Here is a 27,793-nt window from a genome sequence, read left to right as displayed (position 1 = left end):
CAAAGTACCAGCCCCTCACATATAACAACAATTAAGACACAAGGACTGAAAAGAAGGGGTTTATCAAGAATTCAAACAACCAATTCAATCAAGTTTCCCTGAAAACACATACGTGCATGTCAAACTGGGGAACTCTAAACAAACTCTGTGGAGTGGATCAGTGCCAACTGCCAGTGGCCTGCACTGGTTCTAAGCCATGCAGGCAGACACTGTGTAATGGTGCAGGCCTGTTTGCTATAACCACACACTGGAGGCCAGGTCAAATCCTTAAGTTGTGAGAGCAACTGTCTGCCTTGCTTGGTTTTGTGCAAGGGCTTCAGTTATAAAGATGTTACCACTGGGGAAAACTGGGTGAATGATACATGGGACCTCCCTATATACTCCCTATGTAATTTTCTGCAAATTCTTCAAATCTATAACTACCTCAAAAACAAAAACACCACATTATAGATCTCATGTCCTGGTCTTCTCCAGTTTGAACATATCCTTAACCTGCTCTTAAACCTTCCCACAACCAATCTGAGAAATGATAAGCTTTCTTTAAAAAAAGCCCTTCAAAACCCTAAAGATAGTCAATTCTTAAGATTGTTAAAGTCTGAGAAGAGAAGAAATACAGAGAGATCTGTACATCTTCTACAAATAAACACCTTCCATCCAGGTCCCTCACATTCCTACACAGTACCTTTGCTTCACCTCAGGATGCAATCTGAATTCTCAGTTGGCTCAGTTGTCCAGGATCACAAAATCAAGTACAGAGGTGACAGGGACTCAGTGCAGCCAGCCTAGAGCACATTCATTCAGGGATGCCAACAGCTGACAGCTGGGGAGAAGAGCAGCTAGACCATTTACCTCCCCACACCTACTACTTTTCTGGCCTTCTGAGCCTGAGGAATAACTAGTACCCTGGTAACTGCCTCTCAATTTCACCTAAGGAAGAGGCTCAAGAGTCAGGACAAATCTATTGTTTTCCTGAAGAATAAGCATTCACACTTTCTGCTCCTGAGTAGAAATGGAGTAGAAGTCAGAAATCATACAGAGGCATCTGGGTGGCTCAGTGTGTTGAGCGTCAGACTCCTGATTTCAGCTCAGCTCATGATCTCACAGTTCCTCAGTTCGAGTCTCACCTTGGGGTCTGCACTGACAGTGCACAGTCTGCTTGGGATTCTCTCTCTCCCTCTCTCTTTGTCCCTCCCCCTCTCCCCACACAAAGTAAATAAATAAACTTAAAAAAAGAAAGACAGAAAGAAACCATACAGAAGCCTGCTCTCATCAAAAGGACCACTCCAACAGCCCCTCCTGCTGGAGCTGAAACCAGAAAATTCAGCTGCAAATTCCCCCTCATGCCAGCCTGCTCCCACATCCCCCCTAGGCCAATGCCCAAAACTTTACAAGAGCTAGGAAGTTCTTGATGTGAGGAGTAGCAAGGGCATGTTTTCCAGGGTGCCAGCTGCATGACATCCTCTATCCATAATCACTACTTGCTCTGAGCCCTGACTGTGCCCCAAGTTATAGCACAGAGGTCACTGTATGAAAACAACACACAAGAAACATTACTGAGATGCCAATATGGTAAATGGCTGATTGGGTTTGTATTTGTCCTGAAGACTCACCATCTGGTTTTCATTTTACCTGAATACATGGGTTCTGTATAATTATTTTTAAAGGAGTCCTGAAAATGCATTTGTCCAACATTGCCTGGTTTTACAGGCATGGAAGTACCTTTTGTATACAATTCAAAAGTAGAATACAAAAGCATCTATTACACACATAGATATGTATTTCATAGCCATGCTTATAAAAGATGAGTAAAACAAACCAAAGCACCAATAGTGGTTATTGTAAGGTAGTAAATAAGGATTTAACTTTTAAAAATATTTTCCTATAGGGGCGCCTGTGTGGCTCAGTCAGTTAAGTGTCCAATTTTGGCTCAGGTGATGATCTCACAGTTCATGGGTTCAAGCCCCATGTTGGATTCTATGTCTCCCTTTCTCTCTGCCCCTCCCCCACTCGCACTCTGTCTCTCTCAAAAATAAATAATAAACATTTAAAAAATGTATTTTCCTATATTTTACACCTTTTTTAAAAGAGTGTTCACATATTGCACAGTTATAATCAGAGTTGAGCTTAGAGGAAGAGGATCTCTACAGAGAAGATGAGGAAGGGAGCACAGCCTGGCTGGTGACAAAAGCTCTGTCAGCCAGAGCAGCACAGGCTGAAGTGAGGAAAGAAACACAATCCTGAGGACTTTCAAAGTGCTTCGTAAAATTCCAAAAGCTTACATTTAAAATGGCACCTTGTCTGCTCGTACACAAATCAGGAAGTATGTTAACAAACGCCAAAAAGTATAGGCTTTGGCTACCCCATTTCCCAGTGCAGCACCGGCAACATGCACAATAGCAGGAACGGATGCTTGACAGGAAGGTGCCATCCATCATTCCATTCACAGAGGGTACTTCATAAATAACTTGACTATTGTATTTAAATTACAGTTAAGTTAGAATTTCTGCTCCTTTCACCACTCTATAATCTTAAAAATAACATTTAACTGGAAAGCATCCAATTTCCCCCTAAGATGTACACCAAGATAGGGTCACTCTAGCAAGAGAATAGTCCACGGGTACTTTTTCATTATAAAGTCTTCAGTATTTTCTTTGACAGAAAAAGAGCAGCCATCTCATAAAATGTTACGTCTTCAAATGTCCCGTAGTCCACAGACAACAATATTTTCTTATTCTTACTAACAAATATTTATAGTGGAGATAAGCATGTTCTTAGAGACCAAAGAGAGAATAGGGCTGAGGAGGAAACCTCTTTACAATACTCAATATCGCACACCTGAGATCAGTTTAGCCATTGTCTCCCTAGATCAACCCCAGATTTGGAGATATGACTTGATTTAAAGATATCCCAAATCCCCACAGCTGCTGGCTAACTCTAGAATCTGTGATGTTATGATGGTAAATTTCATTTACAATTAGGCAAGTCAGAAGCAATCACAAGAATGAAAAGTAAAATTTCAGATAAAAATAATTTAAAGTAAGATGGATTTAGTTCACTACAATCTAGGGTTATCTTTAAAAATTAAATATAGACTTATGCATATATATACATCCACACACACAAGAACACATACACTTACTTTTTGTCTGAGTTAAACTCTCCTCTTTCCCATCTAAAGCTACAGAGTAAATCCTCATGTGACCATTTCAAGAACTATTTTTTGCTACTAAATTTTGCCAACAATCTGCTCAGCATTCTAGCAGATGTTTCTGTTTTCAAACCTCTGGGAACTTGGCTGGATCTGTTTTCTTTCCCCATGTTAAAAATAAAAGAAATGGCCCAAATGTGGCCTAATACCCTAGAGAAGCTTTTCCCCTACCCCACACCCCTCAATCTCCCTATTCATGTGACCTCCATGATCCCTTCTCAAATCTTTCTTTTCCATTAGAGATGTTTCCAATTATGGTCCATTAAGTTGCCAAGGATGACATCACCCCCCCCCTTTTTTTTTTAAGAAAATGCTACTGATTCCTAGTTACTTGGGGACCATCTGCAACAATTTAAACCAACTAGTCTGCTGGACCTTATAAACCCACAATGTCACAGGGGGGTAATTTGTTCAAGATCGATTCTACAAACAGAACAATACTCTTACAATGGGGGTTGGAGGGACAGGGGAATCTTGTCTTTTATATAATGATTTCTTTAAAAATATCTGTGCCTCAGGGCACGTGGGTAGCTCAGTCAGTTAAGCATCTGACTTAGGCTCAGGTCATGATCTCACAGTTCGTGAGTTCGAGCCGTGTCGGGCTCTGGTGCTGACAGCTCAGAGCCTGGATCCTGCTTCAGATTCTGTGTCTCCCGGTCTCTCTGCCCCTCCTCCACTCTCACTCTCTCTTTCTCTCAAAAATAAGTAAACATTAAAAAAAATTTTTTTGGGGGCGCCTGGGTGGCGCAGTCGGTTAAGCGTCCGACTTCAGCCAGGTCATGATCTCGCGGTCCGTGAGTTCGAGCCCCGCGTCAGGCTCTGGGCTGATGGCTCAGAGCCTGGAGCCTGTTTCCGATTCTGTGTCTCCCTCTCTCTCTGCCCCTCCCCCGTTCATGCTCTGTCTCTCTCTGTCCCAAAAATAAATAAAAACGTTGAAAAGAAAAAAAAAAAATTAAAAAAAAAAAAAAATTTTTTTTTTAAGGGGCGACTAGGTGGCTCAGTCAGTTGAGTACCTGACTTTGGCTCAAGTCATGATCTCACAGTTAGTGAATTTGAGCCCCACGTCTGAGCTGTCAGCACAGAACCTGGAGCCTGCTTTGGATTCTGTGTGTGTGTGTGTGTCTCTCTCTCTGTCCCTCCCCCACTTGTGCTCTCTCTCTCTCTCTCAAAAATAAACTTAAAAAATTTTTTTAATAAAAACATAAATAGATATAGATAGATAGATAGATAGATACATAGATAGATAGATTTGTGCCTCAATCTTACCTCAGTGACATCCATAACTTTGATGGCCGCCAGCTGACCAGTTTTAACATGTCGACCCTGAAAAACAGAAAAAAAGAAACACAATTGGCACCACTGTTTTGCATGATCATTACAACAGAATGGCTGAAGTTTCAATGCATCATCTCTTTTGTAATTTTTCTCAAAAGTGATAATGAAATTAGTCCCATGCTCTCCAATAGAACAATACGGTTTGTAATACCAATGAACCACACTTAATAAACAAGTAGTAGAACAAACTGAGTTTTGATAAAGCATCAATTCCTTCTTTCTGTCTTGGGTTCAATTTACATATCATTACCTCTCAATCTAAGCAACTTAGTATTTTCTTCTATACAACAGGATAGTCACTTTTTCTTTCTTAACATCCTGCAAGAATGAAATGACCCAAAAAACCTCTAGGTATTTACTGTCAAAAAATGGAAAAGTCATTTTTCCCCAGTATACTCTCAAGACCCATTACTTGATTTTATGAAAGTAATACTAAGAGTCTTCTTTGAAGCTTTCCTGCAGTCCCAAGGTAGAGACGTTGGAAAATAATTACCCAGAACAGAGGGAGATAGGGATGATGCAGAAACAGAGAGTGCTTTCTTACAGCTATAGTATAATTCCTGACTTAGGACCTAAAACCCACTATTTCTATCCCTGGCATTTTAAACCAATGTGAGGTCATTCTCCTCTCACCCAGATGAACAGGAATGGATTTAATTCCTGTCAGTCCTGTGCTTCTCCATCCACTCTTTGCAGTGCTCTGCCGGCCTTTTCTCCGGCGAGTAACATAGAGCTACCCAGATATCCTGAGCATGATCTACTTCAGGGCGTTATGAACAATGGTCTGCAACAAATGTAAAACACAAAGAATGTCCCCATATTTCCCAAGAGCCTGTCTCTCTTGTGGTCTCATGATGAACAGTTAGGAACTTTAGAACTTGAAACTTGAGGGAAGCTCTCCATTTAGTCTGGAAAGCTTACCCAGGAACTCAAGTTACATCTAGGACAAAACGACTCCATGAAAATGACACTGTATTACAATTACATCTCAACAGTATGTGGTTGGGACACCATGGATTCCTGCAATGGCAGAGCAGTTCATGAGCAGTAAGTGCACAATAACAACATACAGGAAACTAGGACAAAATCCATAGGCCAAGAACCTCAACCCAACTCTCACCAATCCGCAGACATCACCACCTTCCTCCAAAGTGAACTACCTTCCTGGTCTTCAAAAGTGGGGACACCACTTGCCACAACACATACACCTGCAGTTTAGTCTCAAGTTCTGCTTCTGAGACAAGAAGGGTTATCCCACATTGGTCCATGATCCAAGAAACAACACCTCCTGCCCTTTCCGCCATTTCCCAGCTACCATTCCACCAGCATGCTCTTCCAGCATACTCAGCCTCAAAAGATCTGAACCGCTACCTCAGCTGCTGTGTCAGTACCCCATTAGACACCTTCCCCAGCATTCTCACACAGTTCTGCTCCACAGTCTGGCACTCTTTCTGCATTAAAAGCGATGTAACCCACAATCCTGAATAAAAATGCTGCCCTATATGTATGTTACCATAGGCACACAAAATGATCTAAGAAGTCATGTAACATCTATAGAAGCTCCATCTCAGAGATGCTCGGCATGGAATACAATTGTGTCAAGAAAGTTCTAATTTATGAACATTAAATGGGCTCCTATATTTCTGATTTGACTGCCACCTTTTACTACCTGTCTGTCCAAGATTCAGTATCTTTTGATAGTGTCCATTCCTGAATCACTTATGTAAAATTTTTGCCTATGTGTGTCATAGGATCTATAACTTCAGTCTTTTTTTTTTTTAATGTTTATTTATTTTCAAAGAGAGAGTGTGCACACTAGTGGATGAGGGACAGACAGAGACGGAGAGAATCCCAAGTAGCCCTGGGGCTGTCCACACAGAGCCCATCATGGGGCTCAATCCCACAAAACAAAAGATCATGACCTGAGCTGAAATTAAGAGTCAGATGTTTGACTTGGCCACCCAGGTTCCCCTAACCTCAGTCGTTTTTAAAAGTTCTGTAACCCCAGCTCTGTGCTAAGCATTAACACACAGGAAACTTAGTTGTCCTTCATGTCTTGGGCATTGGCAAGATCCTAAAGCTACAGGATAGTGATCCAGAGTATGGACTCCAGCATCAAGACTGTGTCCATACCTCATGTCCTCCACTCTGTAACATAACAGTGCCTCAGTCTCCTGTCTGTAGAAAAGGGGTAAGAGTGATGCTCAACTCACAGGTTTATCATGAAGAATAACTATAGTGCAGGGGCGCCTGGATGGCTCAGTCGGTTAAGTGTCCAACTCTTGATTTCGGCTCAGATCGTGATCTCACGATTTGTGAGATCAAACCCTGCACTAGGCTCTGTGCTGACAGCGCTAAGCCTGCTTGGGATTCTCTCTCTCTCCCTCTCTCTCTCTTCTCTGTCCCTTCCCTGCTCATGTGCTCTACCTCTCTCTTTCAAATAAACATTTTTTAAAAAAGAAAAAAAAAGACTTAGCAGTCTGACAGTGGCATAAAACCTTAAGAGTTATGAATTCACTTAGTATTTGCTTTACCAAGAACTTGAGTTTCCCCTACTAAGGGATTAGAGAATCAGGACCTAACAACTAATCAATTATTTGTGTCAGAAGGTGGACCACACAAAGGCACTAGTCTTCATTAACACATACCAGGTCTTCCAAAATTAGGTCCATTTTAAATTGAAATTGAAATCAGAAAACTGTCCAAGAATTCTGTCTCCCTCCTTTTCAAGAAACAAGACAACACTGAAAGAAATGAAATTTGAGACTCTGGCAGCATTGGGCTTTCATTTTTCTGCTACCACTTCATTACTACATTTCCTTGGGAAAGCTGCTTAACTTTGACAAGCTTCCTAGGATCACTGGAGGATCCCAATGTTCTTTTTAGAATAGACAGGTTATAAATAAAGTGCATACAATACATAAAACCCTTGCCATCGTATCTGGCATATAGTGGACTCTCGCATGACAGTCTTCCTCTCTACACTTTCACCAGAGGCCCATGCTAACCTTTTCTCTTAATTCACCTTGCAACTACCTTACCTAGTCAAGTTAGGCCCATTTCTCATTTTCAAAAGGCATGGCCAATATGAGGAAAGGCAGTGGGGTGCTAAAGTAATATACTTCTCTATTTTTTTAAAAGAAACAAACAAAAAGACAACCTCTAAATTTGAAACAAATAATTACCTACTCAGATGGATCATCTTTGCTTAAAAGAACCAAAATTGTGAGCCTAACAGTCCCAGGAGAAAAACTACAGCTGGGGCTGAATGTACTAAACATCTATATGCATGTAATTGTGTGCTAAGGAGGTCATAGGAAGAGTTGTTTGAAAGGATAAAAATTTGTCTGTGATTTACTCAGTATTAACCAAGAGAGAATACAGTCACCCGCTTAGGGTAGCTCAGCTATAAGCTTAAGTCTCCAAAAGTCAGATGCCCCCACCCATCAGAGAAGCCCTACCCATGTTCCCTTGGCATCACTCGAGAGTGTAACAAATGGCCCTCAGTGGTATAGGAAGAGAAAATACACATAATCATAACCAACTGCCTTGTGCTGGGGACTCAAGAATACAAGAAAAAGCATTATTTCACTGAAGTTTGAGGCTACTATAGCATCTACTATAGCATTCCACGCTGACCTCTATACCGTCTCTTAAAGGCTGCTTCATGTAGTCTGCTCCCTGAAGATGACCAATATGACCACTTTCCTTCACCTGAGTCTGAATCCAGAATTGTGTCTGTCACTAAAATGCCTAGCCTGTGCATGGAGAGATTTGGAACTTACTAGTAACAGGACCCTTACATTGTATCATCCACTCTTTTTTTTTTTTTTTTTTTTTTTTTTTTTAACGTAAGCAGGCTCCAGGCTCTGAGCCATCAGCCCAGAGCCCGACGCGGGGCTCGAACTCACGGACCGCGAGATCGTGACCTGGCTGAAGTCGGACGCTTAACTGACTGAGCCACCCAGGCACCCCTATCATCCACTCTTAAAACACCCCAGTATATGACTTGGTCAGTATTAAATATACCTACCTAACATCCATTTATAAACTTGACTCTTTTGTCCTATTGTCTGCATTTCTTGGACACGGTGTCCCATCCAGTGTTATAAAATGCCAGGAGGAAGAGACTAAAGGCCCCTGGCTTTATTTATGAGGCACCATGTAAACATTAATGCACTAATGAGACATCCAATGAAGAAAAGCCCCCAAATACTATTCAATAAACTATTTTCTTAGTAGCTTCTAAAAAACTTTATGAGGGCCAACAAAGCAGGTCATTCATTATCTTACTGACAGATGAAGAACTCTAAGGTGAGTTTTATTATTCTGCTGCCCAAGACACAACGGTAGCAGAATTTCCTTTCTACAACAATTATATAAAATGTGAGGGATGGACTCACCATTTCTACCAACTTGTCAAATTCCTGCAATTGAGGTTTTTTGTTTTTAAAGAAACAGCTTAAATTATTTCCCCTCAATGCCCTCAAAGGGTTATTAGCAAGATTTGGAATTAAAATTGCTATTGCAATAAATATTATTTCACACAAAGTCAGACTGGCTCACACTAACCAGACCTATCCCCTTCAGTAAAGCAAAGTTCAAGGCATTTGATTCATTTTTGGTCTGTAAATGGGGAAAACGAATGTTTCTTTTTTCAAAAGGAAAATTCAAACTATTCTTGGCAGACATCCAAGCTAAGGAAAATGCCCTAATTTCTGACTCTCTTTCATGATTCTAAGAGAGTCAAAATTGCCACCTTGTATCTGCAAATATGCATTACATTAATGATACATGTTCCAACAAAAATACATATACATACACACCACAAGATTTTAAAATGCAAGGGCACTGTGACAGCCTGTCTGTCTGCCTCTACTGAAGGAAGTCTGTCCCTAACCCACAATGAGGAACCTAGCGGCAGAAGATCAGCATTCAGTCAAGGGAAGCTTTTAAATCCCAAGAGGAAAAAGATGGCATATCACCAAATAACAGGTAACTAACTCATGCTGCATAATCTTTACCTAGACCCCAGGTGACTCCATTAAAATACGTTTGATGAATACATATGTTTATTGAGAGACAAACTCTGGTCACAGGAGGAAACTTAGAGGGAGTGTGACTGAATCAAAGAAATGAAAGCCTGAGTCCTTTACTCAGGGCTCCTATCCTAGGGGATGGTCATGCTGCTGCTGAGACACCAATCATCCCTCACATACCCTTGTCATTGTATGGCACCAGTACCTCAGACCTGAACAAGGACGTGCACTGCAACTTAGCAGCTCCTTTTCTGCTCACAGAGCTTCCTACTTAAATCTCATCTTTCTGCACAGAATCATAAAGCTTTTGTACTCATTCAGCCTGAGAAAGTGGACAGACTATTAGAAGGAAAATTCTATTAGGTTTATGACACTTTAAAAGGTAAGTAAACACAATTCAGGAACAATAAATATTTTCTCTTCTCCACAACCCAAGAGTGCACACTGACAGCCTGAACTACAGCAAGCATGGCCCTTGTGACACCTGGGTAGCATTCTAATACTAGATATAGGACTGTAAGAACAGGACACAAGGCACCGGGATGCTCCCACTCTTAGGGCATGTAGTGAACAAAGTGCTTCCTATGCATTTTCATTTACTCCTGATACAACCCAACATATGTATGTGCCGACGTCCCCACCTCATAGAGAAACTGAAGCTTTGAGAGGGTTAAGTTAATCAGATTAAGATTCACACCCAGACTTGTACCCTATACCAGGCTGTAAACTTCAAAACAGAAAGGACCACAAACGCCCTATTAAACCAACTTCCATACGAGCTGCCAAGTATACTATTCTATACACAAATATTGTAAGTGATTATAATCAAACCTGGGGATGTAGTAACCAATAATGAAAACTTACTCTCAATTCCTGGCCTTTTCTCTCCTGTGATTAATCAGAAAAAGTCAACAAAAGAACATCCCAAAGGAATTCTTTAGGGAATCTGAAGGCATATGTAAGCACATTCAGAGTGCCTCATCCATGGCTTTCTAAAACTGATAACAGCCTTTTGTTTTTCCTTCCTTTATCTCACCATAAATTTTCTTTCAATAAATACTGGAGATCAGAATGTTTTTCCTTTCTGCTGAGTTTAACCTGAAACATAAACTTCAGAGATTAACTTCCTGATACTGGCTTTCTATTTGCTTAATAGTAAAACCTATCAATGCTCAGTAAACTGAAGACTGACTATATTTAACCAGTGCTCAAGACATGCCCTATACACTCCCAGGGGAGATAAAACACTGGATCCGCCTTCAGGGAGCTTATAATTTAGAGGGGTGTTAAAAAAAACATCCACAAGAAGGGACATTAACATTGTGACAGAGAAACACTGTACTCTGTATCAGAAACACTTAGGAAACAGGACAGTGTGACACAAATTGCTCTGCCATGGTACGAGGTGCAAAAGGTACTAATGTTAAGGGGACCATTGCTGTGAGGCTAGTAGTGTAGACCCACCACAGAAGCTGTAGTGGGGCCTTTAAGGATTGTCCTAATGCTCTTGAAGATCACCAAGATGTGGACCCCTTAAGATCTGAACTACAAATAGTCCAAATCCCAGGCCAGAAGAAAGAGGGAGAACTCAGTGACTCACCCAGGACTAGAAGCTGTGTCACAAACTGCATCACCTCCCTCCAAACATGCAAGGACCTTAAAAGGGGGGTTTCATACACTGCACTGGACCAAGAAGATGCCAATCTAACTGAGTCGGGAAGGGGACATTCCATCATGGGGTGATGCGTGTGCTGGCTGCAGAAGGGGCTGCTCCTCATTCCCTAGCCAACTTGGATGCTGTTACTTGATCTTAATGTTTTTTAGTGGTGTTTTGTTGGTATGCAGATGTAACATCTTAGGTATAAGAGGTTTCTTGTGGGAAAGAGAGATGTTAAGTCTTTTTTTTAAGCATGTAAAATTCAATTACAAAAATCACTTTCACCCATGATGTGTAGAGTTTCAGGCTCCATTCATGAGAATTCCATAAGTGGGATACAGGAAATCGTGACTTTTTAAGAGCCAGTCTCTAGTGATTCTTATGAGTTCTGAAGTTTGGAAATCACTTTTCCAAGCTTGTATTAAAAAGCCCAAATTCACGTTCTCATATCCTTTTTGGACTATACAGTATTTACTGACAGTAACATATGCACTCATCATCTTAGCTAGGGGTTTTGATGTGTGAAGGTTAGATTTATAAATTCAGGGTGCCTGGATGGCTCAGTCAGTTAAGCATCTGACTTCAGCTCAGGTCATGATCTCACAGTTTGGGAGTTCAAGCCCCACATCTGGCTTTGCGCTGACAGTGTGGAGACTGCTGGGGATTCTCTCTCTCACTCTCTCTCTCTCTCTGCCCCTCCTCCACCTGCATTCTCTCTCTCTCTCAAAATAAACTTGAAGATTTTTTAAAAAATAAGTAAATTCTAAGAAGTGACAATTATGTTTATAATAAAAACACAGAACTTCTGTTCTGAAATGTTCAGGAGCTCAAAGGACTGGCAAGCCTAGTTAACAAACTAGCTGATTTAATAGTCAAGAAAGTACACCCAGAGAGCAAGGAGGACACACACTAGTGAGGCCAAGTCCCCAGTGTGTCAATTCTCTCCCCAAGATGTCTTACTCACATCACACATAGTTCAATTTAAAAACTGAACAGGGGAAGGAGGGGTGCACAGGCGGAGCACAGAGGATTTTAGGGCAGTGAGCCTAATCTGTACTACACCATAATGATGGATACAAGTCATTATACATTTGTCCAAACCCACAGAACAACACCAAGAGCAACCTTACTGTAAACTATGGACTCTGACATGTCAATTCATCAACTGTAAAAAAAAGAAAGAAAGAAAATGTGCCACTCTGGTGCAGGCTATCATAATGGGGGTGGTTATGTACATGCGGGAGCAATGTATATAGAAATCTCAGTACCTTCCTCTCAATTTTGCTGTGAACCTAAAACTGCTCTAAAAAAAAAAAAAAAAGATTAAAAAAATTTTTAATTCCAACATGTTCCCCCTTAGATTTCCTTATTTTAAATGCCAAATATGAACCCACATGACCACATGGTGAATGGCATGAGGCCTGCACTGGGCAATCAATCCACTTACCACTCTAAGGTTCTACATCTATCCACCTCCAAAGGCAAAGACCAGTTTCACTGGTTCTGTTTCATAAACCTCAAACCACAGGCCCCACTCCTCAGTGCTCTTTTCTAGGAAGTGTCTGTGAAAATTTCAAAATTCAACCAAAGTGGGGAGGCATGTTACCCAGACAGCACCCTGTGAGCCATTTAAGATAAGGAACCACATAATTAACTTGAAAGAGACAGCTCAGAACACTTCAAGAAACACCTCAGTCTTCAAAACCCTCCTTACAACAGAGCAGGAATAATGGCAACATGACCCCACCAACACCTGCTTTTCCCATCACACTCCTCCAAAGCCTAACTGGTGTGAGGTGAGCAGGGTTGTACTGTTGCACATCTCATGCTTGTAACTAATATTTCTCACTTTAGTAACTGTTTATCTGCCTCTTCCTCCCTTCCATGATCAGGCTATGGATGAGCAGGAAGGCAGAGAAAGCACAGGAATATGTACGTTATAACATCAGTGCAGACTTGCAATTTAATAAGAAGACAGTGCAATTTCTATTCCCTCAAGAGTTTAAAATTAAAGACCTCAATATAGAATTATACCTTTCTTAGGTTGGACCTATCTTATCTGGAACAACAATCCCTTTAAGGAAAATTATGCCTCAGTAGCAGAGAATGTACAGACTTAACTTCCACTAAGAATCATAGTCAAAATAAACAGCATGTAAAAACTTTTACCTAGTGCCCAATCCCCAATAAATGAGTCATTCTGACGCTTACATCTTTTTTCTTTGAGAGCCCAATCTGAATGGAAATCTTGAGTACATTAAAGTAACTTTTCTTGGGGCGCCTGGCTGGCTCAGTCGGTTAAGCATCCGGCTTCGGCTCAGGTCATGATCTCACAGTTCGTGAGCTCAAGCCCCGTATCGGGCTCTGTGCTGACAGCTCAGAGCCTGGAGCCTGCTTCAGATTCTGTGTCTCCCTCTCGCTCTGCCCCTCCCCTGCTAGTGCTCTGTCTCTCAAAGATAAGTAAACATTAAAAAAAATTTTTTTAAATAAATAAAGTAATTTTCTTTAATGGCTCAGGGAAATCATTATGAACATCAATTACTATCCTGTCCTTGTAATTAAGTGACAGCCTCAGGGAACGTTACGTAAGGCTGTAATATTCTGACTCCTCTGAAGAAGGCCCAGTCACTTGGGTTCTGTATGCTTGCTCTGTCATTTTTGGATGTGTTCTAGAACAGAACTGGGGTAGAAGGGGTGTTGGCCAGATAGCAAGCAAGTTCCAGTCAGGTGAGCTAGCAAAGGAGCAAAAAGCACCTTCATGTTGAGAAGTGGAGACAATTTGGATGAACATATACATGAAAGAGTGCAAAAAAAGAAATACTGCCATGAGAGCTTATGCATAATTCCTTCAAAGCAGGAGAGGGATTTGGCTGGGCAGTAAGTAAGCTGGGAAGAAAGGACAGCTGCTTTTTAAAACACCTGGTGAAGCTGCATTAAAAAGGACAGTGCTCCTTTCAAAGGAGGCAGAGTAGCCCCATGGTATGGTACACACATGAGCCAGTGTCTGGACCACAGTAGTAAGTGTGAGGAATCATGTTTTAAGAGGGAGATTGGCAAATTAAAAAAGCACCATGAGTAAAGGGTCCAGAAAATATAAAGGAAAAAAAATCAGCATATCAATTCTTATATTAACAGTAAAAGACATGGCACTGGCAAGTCTTCAAATCAAAGTATCTGAAACAACGGAGATTTGGGATTCTGCAAACAAGCTATCATTAACATTTAATACACATTTGCAACTGCCTTTTCTTCTACTTACTTGAAAAACTGAACTGACCAGATTAAGCAATTTTAGTTTAAAATAACAAAAGAATGTTTAATAGCATAACAAATACCAAACCCTTTATTATAGGCAAAAGTAACGTATAAAGTTATTAGCCACTATGAGACATGGTATATTGCATTCAACAGCTAAGTAATTAGTCAATGTGGTAACACTAGACCTGACATTTGAATCCGTGACTGTCAAGGTGCATTAAAATAATATACTCCTAAAGGTAATTTAACTCACCATTGGACAAAATAAAACTGACCAAAGGAGATAACACAACTCATAAAACACATATTCCCTATTTGAGTGTTCTCATAGCAAGAACTGCACATGAAACATGTTATTTTCATATTTGTTGTTACAAAAAATAGTGAGTTCACCTTTCTGTACTTTTCTAAATTATTGATATTGTTATGATAAAAATTTCTATTATCATTTTTATTTTATTTTTTTTTTTAATTTTTTTTTTCAACGTTTTTATTTATTTTTGGGACAGAGAGAGACAGAGCATGAACGGGGGAGGGGCAGAGAGAGAGGGAGACACAGAATCGGAAACAGGCTCCAAGCTCTGAGCCATCAGCCCAGAGCCTGACGCGGGGCTCGAACTCACGGACCGCGAGATCGTGACCTGGCTGAAGTCGGACGCTTAACCGACTGCGCCACCCAGGCGCCCCTCTATTATCATTTTTAAAGAAAAGAAATCAATGTTTAAAATTAGTTCCTTTTATTTCACATACTAAGATACTTAAATACTGCAGAATGGTACCCAAAGTGGGCACTAAAACCAGGAGCCCTGGACTGGAAGCCCAACTCCACCACATGCTAGGACGGTGATCTTGGGCCAGTCTGGACATCGTTCTCTTCCTCTGTAGAATGGTGATAAATCACAACCCTCTGCAACAGGTCCTGCTAACTTCACAAAGAACACACTGAGTGAGACAGGAACCCTAGTCCCAGAAGACAGCATCGTAACTGGGAGCGCTGGGAGTGCAGCAACAGCATCAGCAGGAAGAGATGGGTACAACTAACTACAGTATCTGAGAGATGGCTTTCAAAGCAGGGGGCAGGTCCTTCAAGGTCAAACCTTCCAAAGTTCAAAACTACCATGGGCATGCTAGATGTTCCCTCCAATGGGAGATATCTGTGCAGGACAGGGTGGGTAGAGATAAACCGCATCATGCACAGAATAGTGAATTTTAATGAGAAGTTTGTTTATTGCAATGTCTAACCATTTACCCACAACAAAAGATGAACACAGGATTCTGTGGGTTCCCTTCTTTCTCCTCTGATCACTAACCTCATGTCCACCAAGAAGCTCTCCTACATTTCTCCCCATTACCTCACATGACACTCAATTTTCAGTATTCACCCATGGCACAATTTCAATATTGAAATATCACTTGATGCAACACTAAAGCACTCAAACTTAATAAAAAAAAAGCAAGAGATTAGGGGCGCCTGGCTGGCTCAGTTGGTGGAGCATGTGACGCTTAATCTCAGGGTTGTGAATTGGAGCCTCATGTTAGGTGTAGAGAGGGAGGGAGAGAGGGAGAAGGGAGAAGAGAAGAGAAGAAGGGAGGGAGGGAGGAAAAAAGGCAAGAGATTAAATGATGCAAGGATTCGAATTCGATTCTGGGCTCCTCATCTGCCCATCACCAATCCAACCTTCAATTAAGGTTTCCAAATTGTTCCTTACCTTTTCTCAGCATTCAGGAAGCTGATTCTAATACGGTCCTTGAACCCAGATACATTTACAGTATTTGTATAAAGTCATACTGTAAGCAGCTTCGGATCTCCCGGAATGATTTCTAAATACAAATATAACCTAGTTTCTGAACCTCAACTACTTCTGCTGCCATGTCCTCAGCACTGATACAGTTTAGAGGGCATAATTCTTTCCTCATGTGATCTGTAACATATTTGTTTTCCTTCTGGTTTTCAAAGTCTGCATACACCTCTTAATACGCTTGTGCTGAATATTCATAAGCACGTTCATGAATTTCATTCACTCTTCATAATACCTCAATTGTTCCTTTAAAAAAAAAAAAGAGGTAAAAGAGAAAACCCACCCTTAGAATTTCCCTTTGAGGTCTGTTTGATAGCATCCCTTACCAGAAATGATGCATGCACACCATAAACTCAAGTTTTCAAAGTATCCTTATGCAAACTCATACCATGTCCATCTAAAATTTAACTTGGTCAAAATGAAAACAATAATTGATAGTTTAAAAGATATTTCCACAGCGGACGCCTAGGTGGCTCAGTCAGTTAAGTGTCCAACTTCAGCTCAGGTCATGATCTCACAGTTCTTGGGTTTGTGAGTTCAAGCCCCCCATCAGGTTCTGTGCTGACAGCTCAGAGCCTGGAGCCTGCTTCAGATTCTGTGTCTCGCTCTCTCTCTGCCCCTCTCCTGCTTGTGCTCAGTCTCTCTCTCTTTCAAAATTAAACATTAAAAATTTTAAAAAAAAAAAAAAGTTTAAAAGATATTTCCACAGAAAATAGGAAGAGCTCTTGCCTTGGTATTTGAAAAAGAAAATTCCTCAAAGCATCTTTTGTTAGAAATCATGATCTACTACAAAGAACCATAATATAAAAATTGGTGAGTTTTCCTCACTGTTATATAGCCACTTCTTTTTTCAGTTGTGCACACCCATTATAGCCTTATCAGAATAAGTATTAAAATGAAAGACTTTGTCAGTAAGTAAATAAAATCAAAGAACTGTTTTAGAACTTTACTAGGACTTACATAAACTCAGTGGGGCTGGCTGATAAAGGCAATGTTTTGACCACCTTCCCTGAGCAGTCTGTAAGATGAGACCATGCAATGAGCACATTATATAACTCAATGAAAAGGCAAAGTGAAATTGTGATGAAATTTATGCTTCCCTCTATTTTTCAGTCTCCTCTTTTCCTACTTTTCCTACCAACAAATCTTTCCCACCCCACAAAGGAAAGGATGATAGAGAAGCACACACTGTGTATTCATTCTTGCAACAAATATTTCAATAATACTGATTTTTTTGTGCTTGGCACATTAAGAAGTATACAGTATTTTAATATAAAATACAGGAAGTCCTTGAAACAAGCTTGCAAAGAAGAAAATCATCTCTATTTTACAGAAAGGAAGTGGGGGGTTCCACGAGATTGGAAAACTAGCCCAAAGTCATACAACCAAAACGAGGGCAAAATGGCTGCAATGCTCTAGGTACCTGAATCAGTGATTTGGATCAGCACCTCTCCTCACAAGCCACTGCAATTTAAAGCTAAAGGTCTAGGGGGTGCCTGGGTGGCTCAGTCGGTTAAGCATCTGACTTCGGCTCAGGTCATGATCTCACAAAATGTGAGTTTGAGCCGCACATCAGGCTGTCTGCTCTTGGCACAGAGTCCACTCTGGATCCTCTGTCTCCCTCTCTCTCTGTCCTTCCCCTACTCGCGTTCTCTCTCTCTCTCTTTCAAAAATAAATAAAACATTAGAAAAAAATAAAGCTAAAGATCTGCATTCCAGAACCTGCTCGCATCTCAGGAAATGGACAACAGTGGGCAGCAGGAGTCAGTATGTGAAATGTGGTAAGAAGTATCTATGGTCAGTCAGGGGATGGTGTGTGCCTTCATACAAGTTTATTTGCTTCCCTGCCTGTCCCCTCAGGTGGAGGAAAGCTTCCAGGGGTTGTTTCAGGAAAGCCTTCTCAACTCTTCTTAATCCTTTTCAGCCAACCCCTTACTCATTCCACAGCCTCAGGTGTTGCAACCAAAGTACTTTGAGAAACCTGACAGTTACCAAGGAATCACCCTAAAGTTCTTTGCTACCCCCATAAGACACCTCCCAGCCAGTGCCCACCCTGCTGAATTCTAGGAATATTACTGGAGTCTACAAAAAGCCTGGGACTATCAGTATAAAAGGGCAGGACTCAGAAAATGATACAAAGGAGAGAAAGCAAACTTTGAAATTGCCTAGGAGATCAGAAGCCATGGCCTCACAGAGCAGGCTGGCCAAGCAAATCAGGGATAAATGAGTGTGAGCATGCACACATCTATGTAACTGCCTAATTAACTCTGCCCTCCAACACACTTAACTAGAGATGGCAGGAAAAATGCCCAGCACCACTCTTTCAGTGCCTTTCCCTTTCAACAACCACTTGATTAAACCTAGGAGTTCATGAGACTATGAGACTCCTAAGCAAGCAATGCATGTGCTGCTCCAGGGAAGTCATTCTCTTCAACCTACAGCCACAGGCATCTCAAATTACCCTACAGAACTGTAGGTAGAAAGAGAACACTGAATTGAAACGCTTCAAGCCACAAGTAACACCAAAATTTGCTTTCCCAAGTAAAACCCAAGATACTAAAAGTAAACAAAAATTCTGATCATATGACTCAACTGCTCACTCTGCCACTAGACAAGATATATGACCTTGAATGAGTCACTTAACTTCTCAGAAGTGTGGTCATCTCAGTATAAAATGTTCAGGGCTCTGACTCCCCAGGCCAGCATATTAATTTACCAGGCACTGGTCTACACACCAGGGATACAATAGTGAACAAAGTAGAGAAAGTCTGTGCTCTCATTCTAAGAGGGGGACACAAGTGAATACTTTTGCTGCTGTTGTGAATATGTTCTGATGCTTAAAAAAAAAAAAAAGTTACAGGGAAAACCTACCAGAGCGAAGAGGAGAGGGAGTGCTGGGATGGGGTGGTTGCTATTTTATACTGGTAGTCAGGGAGGCAGGCCTTTCTGCTCCCCTGTCATTTGTGCAGAGAGCCGAAAAAGGTGATGAATACTTGCCCTGCAGGACCTTCTGAGCCCCAATTAACCTACACAGAAAAACTCACAGGCGCCGCAGGGTGTGCCACACTAGCCCTACTAACTTGGCCAGGGCATCATCCTCCGAGGCTTGTAGGCAACATGGTGGTTCTATTCAAGCTCCGATAATGGTAACGTGTTCCACTCCTTCATGCCAACAACAGACACAGTGCCCCAAGCACACCTCTGTGAAAACAGGCACTGCCCAGCATACTAGAACAGACCACTTCTCTGGGCAAGCCAAGCCATTCTCAACACTGACTGCTTCCTCGTGCAAAGCTCAGGCTTGGGTTAGAGAGAGAGGGCTGCAAGAGGCAAAGCCAAAGGCTTTGGACAAAAAAAAGCTTCCAGACTTGTCCACTTTCCACCTGACTGCACAGTTTCTCTTCAGCAAAACCCCATCCTCAAGGTTGAGGTATGAGGTCTCTTTTGGCAGAGCCTAGTTATGACTCTATAATCTAGCACTCAAAAACAAAGTCTACCTTATTTCTGTAAGGACAACACTCAGAGGGAGAAAAAACAACACGTTTCATTGAAAAATAAATCCCCATGGGGCGCCTGGGTGGCGCAGTCGGTTAAGCGTCCAACTTCAGCCAGGTCACGATCTCGCGGTCCGTGAGTTCGAGCCCCGCGTCGGGCTCTGGGCTGATGGCTCAGAGCCTGGAGCCTGTTTCTGATTCTGTGTCTCCCTCTCTCTCTGCCCCTCCCCCGTTCATGCTCTGTCTCTCTCTGTCCCAAAAAAATAAATAAACGTTAAAAAAAAAAAAAAAAGAAAAGAAAAAGAAATCCCTAAAACTATGGTGCACATCGTTGCATATTAACATTTGGAATGAGGTTACTTGGGCTATGAGATGACGAAATTCAATTGCTGAGTAATAACAAAAGTCTATCACCAGAGCCACATTTAAAAAAAAAATTTTTAACGTTTATTTAGTTTTGAGAGGGAGAGACAGACAGAGAGTGAGCCAGGCAAGAGCAGAGAGAGAGGGAGACACAGAATCCCAAAGAGCCTCCAGGCTCTGAGCTGTCAGCACAGAGCCCAACGCGGGGCTCGAACTCGTGAACAGCTAGATCATGACCCAAGCCAAAGTTGGATGCTCAACCAACTGAGCCACCCAGGTGCCCCTTCCAGAGCCACATTAATAGCTTGTGTGTGCTGTCCTTGTTACGGCTGTACTTCTACCATTTCAGATGATCTTGGCATCTTATAAAGCCAATGCTTTTGAATTCTAAGGCCAGCAACCACTCTCTAGATGCTAATATAGCAAGGTTCTTCTCCATGGTAATTCACTGGCTAAATTGGACATCGTATTTCCTATAGTGGAGGGGGGGTGCTTTTTGCCCATTTTTCAAAATTGAAAATTCCAAAAATGAAGAGGATGCACATTTCTAAAACACAGATTTTTAAGTTTTAAAGTTTCCCTTAAAAAATAGATTGGTTAAAGCTGGGTCTCCAGGCCCATGGAAACCAGGTGTAAAGTTGAACTGAGCAGAGGCTGCCCCGGGGGCCAGCAGGAGTTCTCCAGCAAGCCCCACAGCCCTCACTCCTCAGAATACTCACACATGTATGTACTGGCATGGGCCAAGAATCCTTGATCACAGGCCATAGCAGTGGTTCTTCAACCCTAGCTGACAATCAGTCCACCAGGAGGGCTTGTTGTTGTTGTTGTTGCTGGGTGTTTTCGTTTTGTTTGTAATTCTACATCTTGGGCTTCACCCAGATCTACTGGATCAAAATCCTTAAGAGTGGGGCCTGAGCATCCATATTTTATAATCTCCCCTAAATAATCACAATAACCACAACTATGGTCCCATGAGAAATAATGTCAGAAAGACTCCAGTATGTACCACCAAAACTCACATTCTTAATAAAAATTTAAAAAGCCCCCAAAATACCATCACCCTGGATCCCATGTTACAAGCTTTTTCCCCCATATTATAATGTTAAACATCATGCTGTAGCTAACAAATGCATGGTCGTGCACAGTTGTTATCTCATGACCATTGAAAACAAACTGGTGTGGCCCCAACAGAGTGGGAAAAGCCCAAACAGCAGATGCCATATAACACTTCAACAAAAACACTAAGTAGCAGATGACCACACAAGTGCCCCCCATCTCCCTTCCCCCTCCATTGGGGATGACCATACTAATTTATTATCCAAATAGGACACTTCAGAATGAATGAGGCACTAAAAATAAGTATGCCAGGACAAAAGATGTAAACCAGGACTGCCTTGGGCAAACAGAAGGTATGGTCACCCTCCCCCTCCCCTTCATCGTTCCACCCTTAAAGAATTTTTAAAGGACCAAAACACTCCCCTAAATTCCCCCAGCCCACACACAAAAACCCACTACCAATGAAAACAACAAACATCCAGATGGTGACTCCTTTATTATCAAATTCCAAGTTAGAGGCAGGAGAAGTAACACCCCCCACCACAGTGACTATACCTGGCAGGCCCTCAATAAATGGTTTTTCAATGAATAATCAGGAGGCCAATGAAGACCATGAGTGGCAGATGCTGGCATGATGAATCTATTCAGTGATTTGCAAAGGCAACTTTCAAACAACCTCAAAGAAGAGCTACAACCTTCAAACCTCTCAGGTGATCTCTCCCACAGGGGCCTTCTGGCAAGACTAGCATAGCAGTCCTTACTTTAACGGACCACACAGGAATAAACTTGGTGAGATACAGATATAATTAAATGGGGGAGGACAAACAGGACCCAAGAGCTGATTCCCTTCTAGGATGCAGACTCTCTCCACCTGCCTCTGGAGTAGACAAAGTTCTTCCTTTTCCAGGATCAGGTACCCCGTGTTGTTCCTTATGGCTATGGGCCAGTTGCTCTCAGAACTTACCCCCTAAAATGGCCTTGGAAAACCACTCAACAATAGGCAGGAAGCTTGAAAGGTTAAGATGGACAGGGGAGGGGCGCCTGACTTCAGCTCAGGTCATGATCTCGTGGTCTGTGGGTTCGAGCCCCACACTGGGTTCTGTGCTGACAGCTCGGAGCCTGGAGTCTGCTTTGGACTCTGTGTCTCCCTGTCTCTCTGCCCCTCCCCCACTCATGCTCTCTCTCTCTCTCTCTCTCTCTCTCTCTCTCAAAAATAAACATTAAAAAAAAAAAGACTAATGGAAAATCCTGAAATCAACTACAAAACCCATGAATGCCTACAACCATCATCATTCAGACCTTTTTTTTTTTTTTTAGATGAAACTCTAGTTCATTAGAAGGATAAGCAGCACTGAAGTGTGATAACATGAGCAATGAGACTGAGAATGGCCACACACACACCATCACAGACCCCGGGGAGAGGTCTTGGGCCTGCCTCAGAGCACACTCCAGGCTTCTTGAGAAAACCTGAAGGCTACCCATATTCTGCCATACCTGTGTGCCCCTGCCTCTGGGCCCTTCCAAACAGCCCTCCTTAGGAAGAATGCAAGTCTCTTTAGCACCAAGGCATTCCTTCAAAATTTGAACTGAAAGGGGGGCTTTTTGGGGTGATGGAATTGTTCTGTATTCTGACTGTGGTTAAATCCATATATGTGTTAAAATCCAAAGACTTATACACCAAAAGAGAACAAAGTCAATTTTACTTTATGACAATTTTTAAAATAAAATTTAAATACTGAAGGGAAGCAGGAATGAGTCAAAACCCAGGACACCTCTAAGACCTTCAGCCTCTTTCCTGTTTATTCAGTGAGGGGCCCCTCAGACAGACACATCCGCTTAGGGATTTTGCTCTGTTGGCATGATCTTCCCTCCCCCTCTCCCTCCCCTCCCTCCCTCCCTCTGCTGGTGTTCACTTTTCCTAGTCTTATGACATTATCATGCAACAAAATTACAAATTAGCATCTCCAGTTAGGAAATTATCAGGGAAAATATCAACACTGAGACAGGTGTAATTCCTACCCCAAGAGCTACAGTCAAGGAGAAAGAGCTGAGCCACCAAGGCTCAGTAGAGAACAAAGAAGCACAGGAAAGGAGATCACAGATTCTGGAGCATTTACAAAGAACTATCCCACACCAATGTGAAGGTGTACTCATTTTCTGAAAACCCAGTGCAAAGAAACTGAACCTTGCCAACCCTGATAAAAACAAAGCAGAGTAATAAAGCTGTGAGCAATGTTACCAACTTCAGGCACCCAGAGTGAAGTCAAGGACAAAAGTGAGGATATGTATGGACAGCCCAGCACAGTGCCTAGGTTATGCTAAGGTAAAGAAGCATGAAATAGCATGACCACACAAGCAATGCATTACATTACATGAAACTGATGAAACACCCTGCATCACAAATGCCAAACAGGACTTCATTCGCTAAGCTGTGCTGCGTGCACCACTTTTCCCATATAGCACTGAAAGTGAAACACAGTTCTTCCAGACTAGGGGGAGACCTGAAAAAATTCAGTAGCAATTTTTCTTTCCTGTCCTTTCTTGGATGGAAACACACAAAATAATCTTCTCTGGATCTTTGGAAAGGGAGTCACAACAATCCCTAATTTAAAAGGAACAAAACTGGGGGCGCCTGGGTGGCGCAGTCGGTTAAGCGTCCGACTTCAGCCAGGTCACGATCTCGCGGTCCGTGAGTTCGAGCCCCGCGTCGGGCTCTGGGCTGATGGCTCGGAGCCTGGAGCCTGTTTCCGATTCTGTGTCTCCCTCTCTCTCTGCCCCTCCCCCGTTCATGCTCTGTCTCTCTCTGTCCCAAAAATAAATAAACGTTGAAAAAAAAAATTAAAAAAAAAAAGGAACAAAACTGGTATACATAGAAATACTTCTATACTGTGTTCTCAATCAGTAGGTGTGTTCCTAAAACTGGTACTTAGATCAAAGAATTTTTTGCAAGTCACTAAAGTTCACCAAGTTTGAAGAAATTCTATTGGGTGTCCGGTTTCTCACACATGTGAACTACAACTTCAAGTACAGGGTTTGTTTCAAATGGGAGACACCTGAGGTGCATGGGTAGCTCAGTCAGCTAAGCGTCCAACTTTTAATTTTTAATGTTTATTTATTTTTTGAGAGAGAGGGGGACAGAGTGTGAGCAGGGAAGAGGCAGAGAGAGAGAGACACACACACACACACACACACACACACACACACACACACACACACACACACACACACACACACACACACACACACACACAATCTGAAGCAGGCTCCAGGCTCTGAGGTGTCAGCACAGAACCCAACACAGGGCTCAAACCCACAAACTGTGAGACCATGACCTGAAGTCAGACACTCAACCAACTGAGCGTGGTGCCCCAGCATCTGACTCTTGATTTCAGCTCAGGTCATGATCTCACAGTTCATGGGTTTGAATCCCCGGAACGGACTCTGTGCTGACAATGCACAGATTCTCCCTCTCTTCCCCTCCCCCACTCATGTGTGTGCTCTCACACTTTCTCTCTCAAAAATAAACATTAAAATGGGAGACACCTGACTGTAAGTCCTGGGGAGACAATTTGCCCTTTCAGGAATAAGAAACAAGACTTTGTTTCTGAATGATCTGCAGGTGGTTGAGATGCTGAGTACAAATCTGTGGGCCACTTCCCCAGGCCTCTCCATCAGGGGGTCACACTTAAGAATTGGTCAAGGGCAACAATTTTATTTGGGCAATATTCTTTCCACACTCTCAGCTGACAGAATTTTGAACCCTAGCAGAGCAACCACATAGCACAGGGACAGTAGGTCTTGCCCGAGGCCTGGCTTTTACTATGCTGAGGGAGATTAAAGAGGCCCAAAAAGAAGCCCTGCTGACAGACAATGAACCACACAGTTTAGGACCACCAGCAATTAATTTCTAAACCTTCAATCACAAGACATCAAACTATTGTGTTTCAGTCTTAGGATACTAGTAAACTATGAAGGGATTTTGCTTCTATTTAAAGAATGACAGTGAATGGGGTCAATTGGGCATCTTCTCATCATAGTTTCAAATTCTTCACATGATCACATCCATCCTGGAGCACTGTGCATTTCAAATCATCATGTGAATGAGGGAATAGCAATGGTGAATCTGACCTCATTAACTGGAGCCATTGTACAATTAAACTACTCAGCTGCCATCTGCATGGCCTCTGCAGTTAAAAATATAGGGGTAGGAAAGAAATTCAGCCAGAGAGAAGGAATAGGTACAATTTTAGGTGGAAAATGCTCCCTATTCTTTCCAGCAGGCTCCTGAAATTCACTGGAGTTTGAGCAGCTGGCACAGAAGAATATGTGAATAAAAAATGAGCTTGAGCAACTGGATGGGGCAACAGGGGATCGGCTGGTATGCTTAAAGACAACCTGGACCCAAGTGTAAGTGATACAGCAAAGGGGATATAACTTGAAAATGGCCATGCCATCTTCTCATCTCACTGCAGATGCTGGTGGTTCTCCCCACCAAGGTAATCATGACCATCATGACCCCAGGAAGGTACGAGAAGGTTTGCTTTTGCTCCTTCCCCCATGCTACTCACTCAATTAAGTACCAGCATCTCCTCCTTATGAAAGTAGGAGGGGAGAAGAGAGGGACAATGTATGCAACCTACATCCATCTTGGATCCTGCCACAGTTTGGTGCCACCTGATAACAGTTGCCTGCTCTAGCCTAAATACCCACTGGGAATTCAGAGTCTTGTGGCTGGCTGGCTGCCACACGAGACAGCAGCAGCAATTCTAAGAATCCTAATCTAATTGCTTAGTGCAATCCAAGATTAGGTAAGGAGACTACTGGGACACAAAGACCCATCCTCTATTTAAGAAATAAGACCAGATAAAGAGGCAAGCTATTGCTAATCACATTTAAATGAATTTAATGTGTTAAATAAATTCATTAAATAAATGAATTGAAATGAATTTACACAGTTTAATAATGTAATATTTTTATTCTACAAAAATTAGAATGTACAAAAATGTAATGTTTTGTGAAATTTAGACCTAAAACATATTTTCAGATGGTTGCTTTAGAGTGCTCTAACTACATCTATGTTAACATGTTGTTAAATAGGAAATAAACTACCAGCAACTTCCTAAAGTAAAAAACTTATTCGTTGAAGTAAACAAGTGATATCATAAATCAACAGTAACTAAGAGATGTGAATGCACCCAGTTCCTCCTAGTATATTTATGAAATATAATTCTGTTGATGACATATTAATAAAAGCCAGAAATCTTTTATCTCACTGGTATCAGTCAGCTGTTAAGAGTTGTAAGTCATCCCCTAATTCCCTCCAGACATGCTTTAAATATGCAACCCCCAACAAAGTGTTCAAAATCATGACTCAAAAATCTCAAGACATTTCTTGATGATTATCACAATACTACAATCTTATTAAAATGCAAACATGAGAACTTAATTCATTTGTAATATAATGTAGAAGCACATACTACAAAAATCTTAAGCAATTTTCCCAACCTAATCCACTCCCATTAACTTATCCTTGTATCTTCTCAAAATTCTATCCACCATAACCACCCTTCCTTTTATTTAAGAACAAACTCATGCATCTGTAAGCACCAGGAGGGCAGGGACCCTACCTTGCTGACTTTTCTCTACTGCAATTCTAGCACCTAGCTGATACTCATTATTTGTAAGGAGCTGAAACTCTGCTTTTTTGTTTAAATGACAAGATAGAAATAAATAAGATTTTAAAATAATCAAAGTTAATTTTGCCATAAAAAAAAAGCCAAGTCACATAATACCACTTGAGATTTTGTGAATTGGGGCTCCTGAGTGGCTCAGTCAGTTAAGCATCCAATTCCTGATTTTGAATCAGGTCATGATCTCACAGTTTGGGATGGGAGACTGAGCCCCGCACTGAGCTCTGCACTAATAGCACAAAACCTGCTTGGGATTCTCTGTTTCCCTCTCTCTGTCCCTCGTGTGTGTGTGTGTGTGTGTGTGTGTGTGTGTGTGTGTGTGTGTGTGTGTGTGCGCGCGCGCGCGCACACACACTCTCTCAGAAATAAACATTAAAAAAAAAAAAGATTTTGTGAATTATAATTTTTCCCAGGAAGACATATGTCAAACATATGCACAAGATTTTGGCAAAAGCAAATTTTTTCATTATAATTACAAAATTTGTACATAATAAGTAAAACTCCAGACCTTCACAGATTCTTCTCTTAGTTTTATAACCAAATACCATTACAGTTAAAATTAGAAGGGTTTGAGCAAGCTTATACCAACTGTGGCCACTGACATCCTGTACCTATTGAGAACTGGCATCTTTTCACCATAAACAAAAGACATTTGTGCCTTCTGCTAAAAGCAGCAGCAATACTGAAAGGGCAGTAGAGGGTGTTTTCTTATCACTCAACTGAGTTACCTCCTAAAACCCTTAGATTTAGACTGCCCAAGAAATACTAACATCAATGATGTTGGCTAGAAATACCCTTTGCTATGGAACAAATCTATCTGCTCGTCTAACCCCATGCCTACCTACCTTTCCACTAACATAGGAAAAAAGCACACGGTGCCATATATTTTTATTT

At 41.7% G+C, this 27,793-nt stretch overlaps 1 protein-coding gene across 50 annotated transcripts in view; it reads right to left on the bottom strand.

Annotated features, from left to right (window-relative positions):
- The window catches only part of MAP4K4 (mitogen-activated protein kinase kinase kinase kinase 4), a 194,894-nt gene that overhangs the window by 106,520 nt on the left and 60,581 nt on the right, over positions 1–27,793 (bottom strand). For all 50 annotated transcript variants that reach the window (XM_086701357.1, XM_086701359.1, XM_086701368.1 and 47 more), the window contains exon 3: positions 4,475–4,531. In XM_086701357.1, the coding sequence (XP_086557483.1) occupies positions 4,475–4,531 (57 nt within the window). The remainder of the gene's footprint in view (positions 1–4,474; positions 4,532–27,793) is intronic.

This window comes from Puma concolor, chromosome A3 (genome assembly GCF_028749965.1).
Source record: "Puma concolor isolate L17-30 chromosome A3, mPumCon1.1.hap2, whole genome shotgun sequence".
NCBI classification, from domain to species: domain Eukaryota; kingdom Metazoa; phylum Chordata; class Mammalia; order Carnivora; family Felidae; genus Puma; species Puma concolor.
This window is presented reverse-complemented; position numbering and strand designations above follow the sequence as displayed.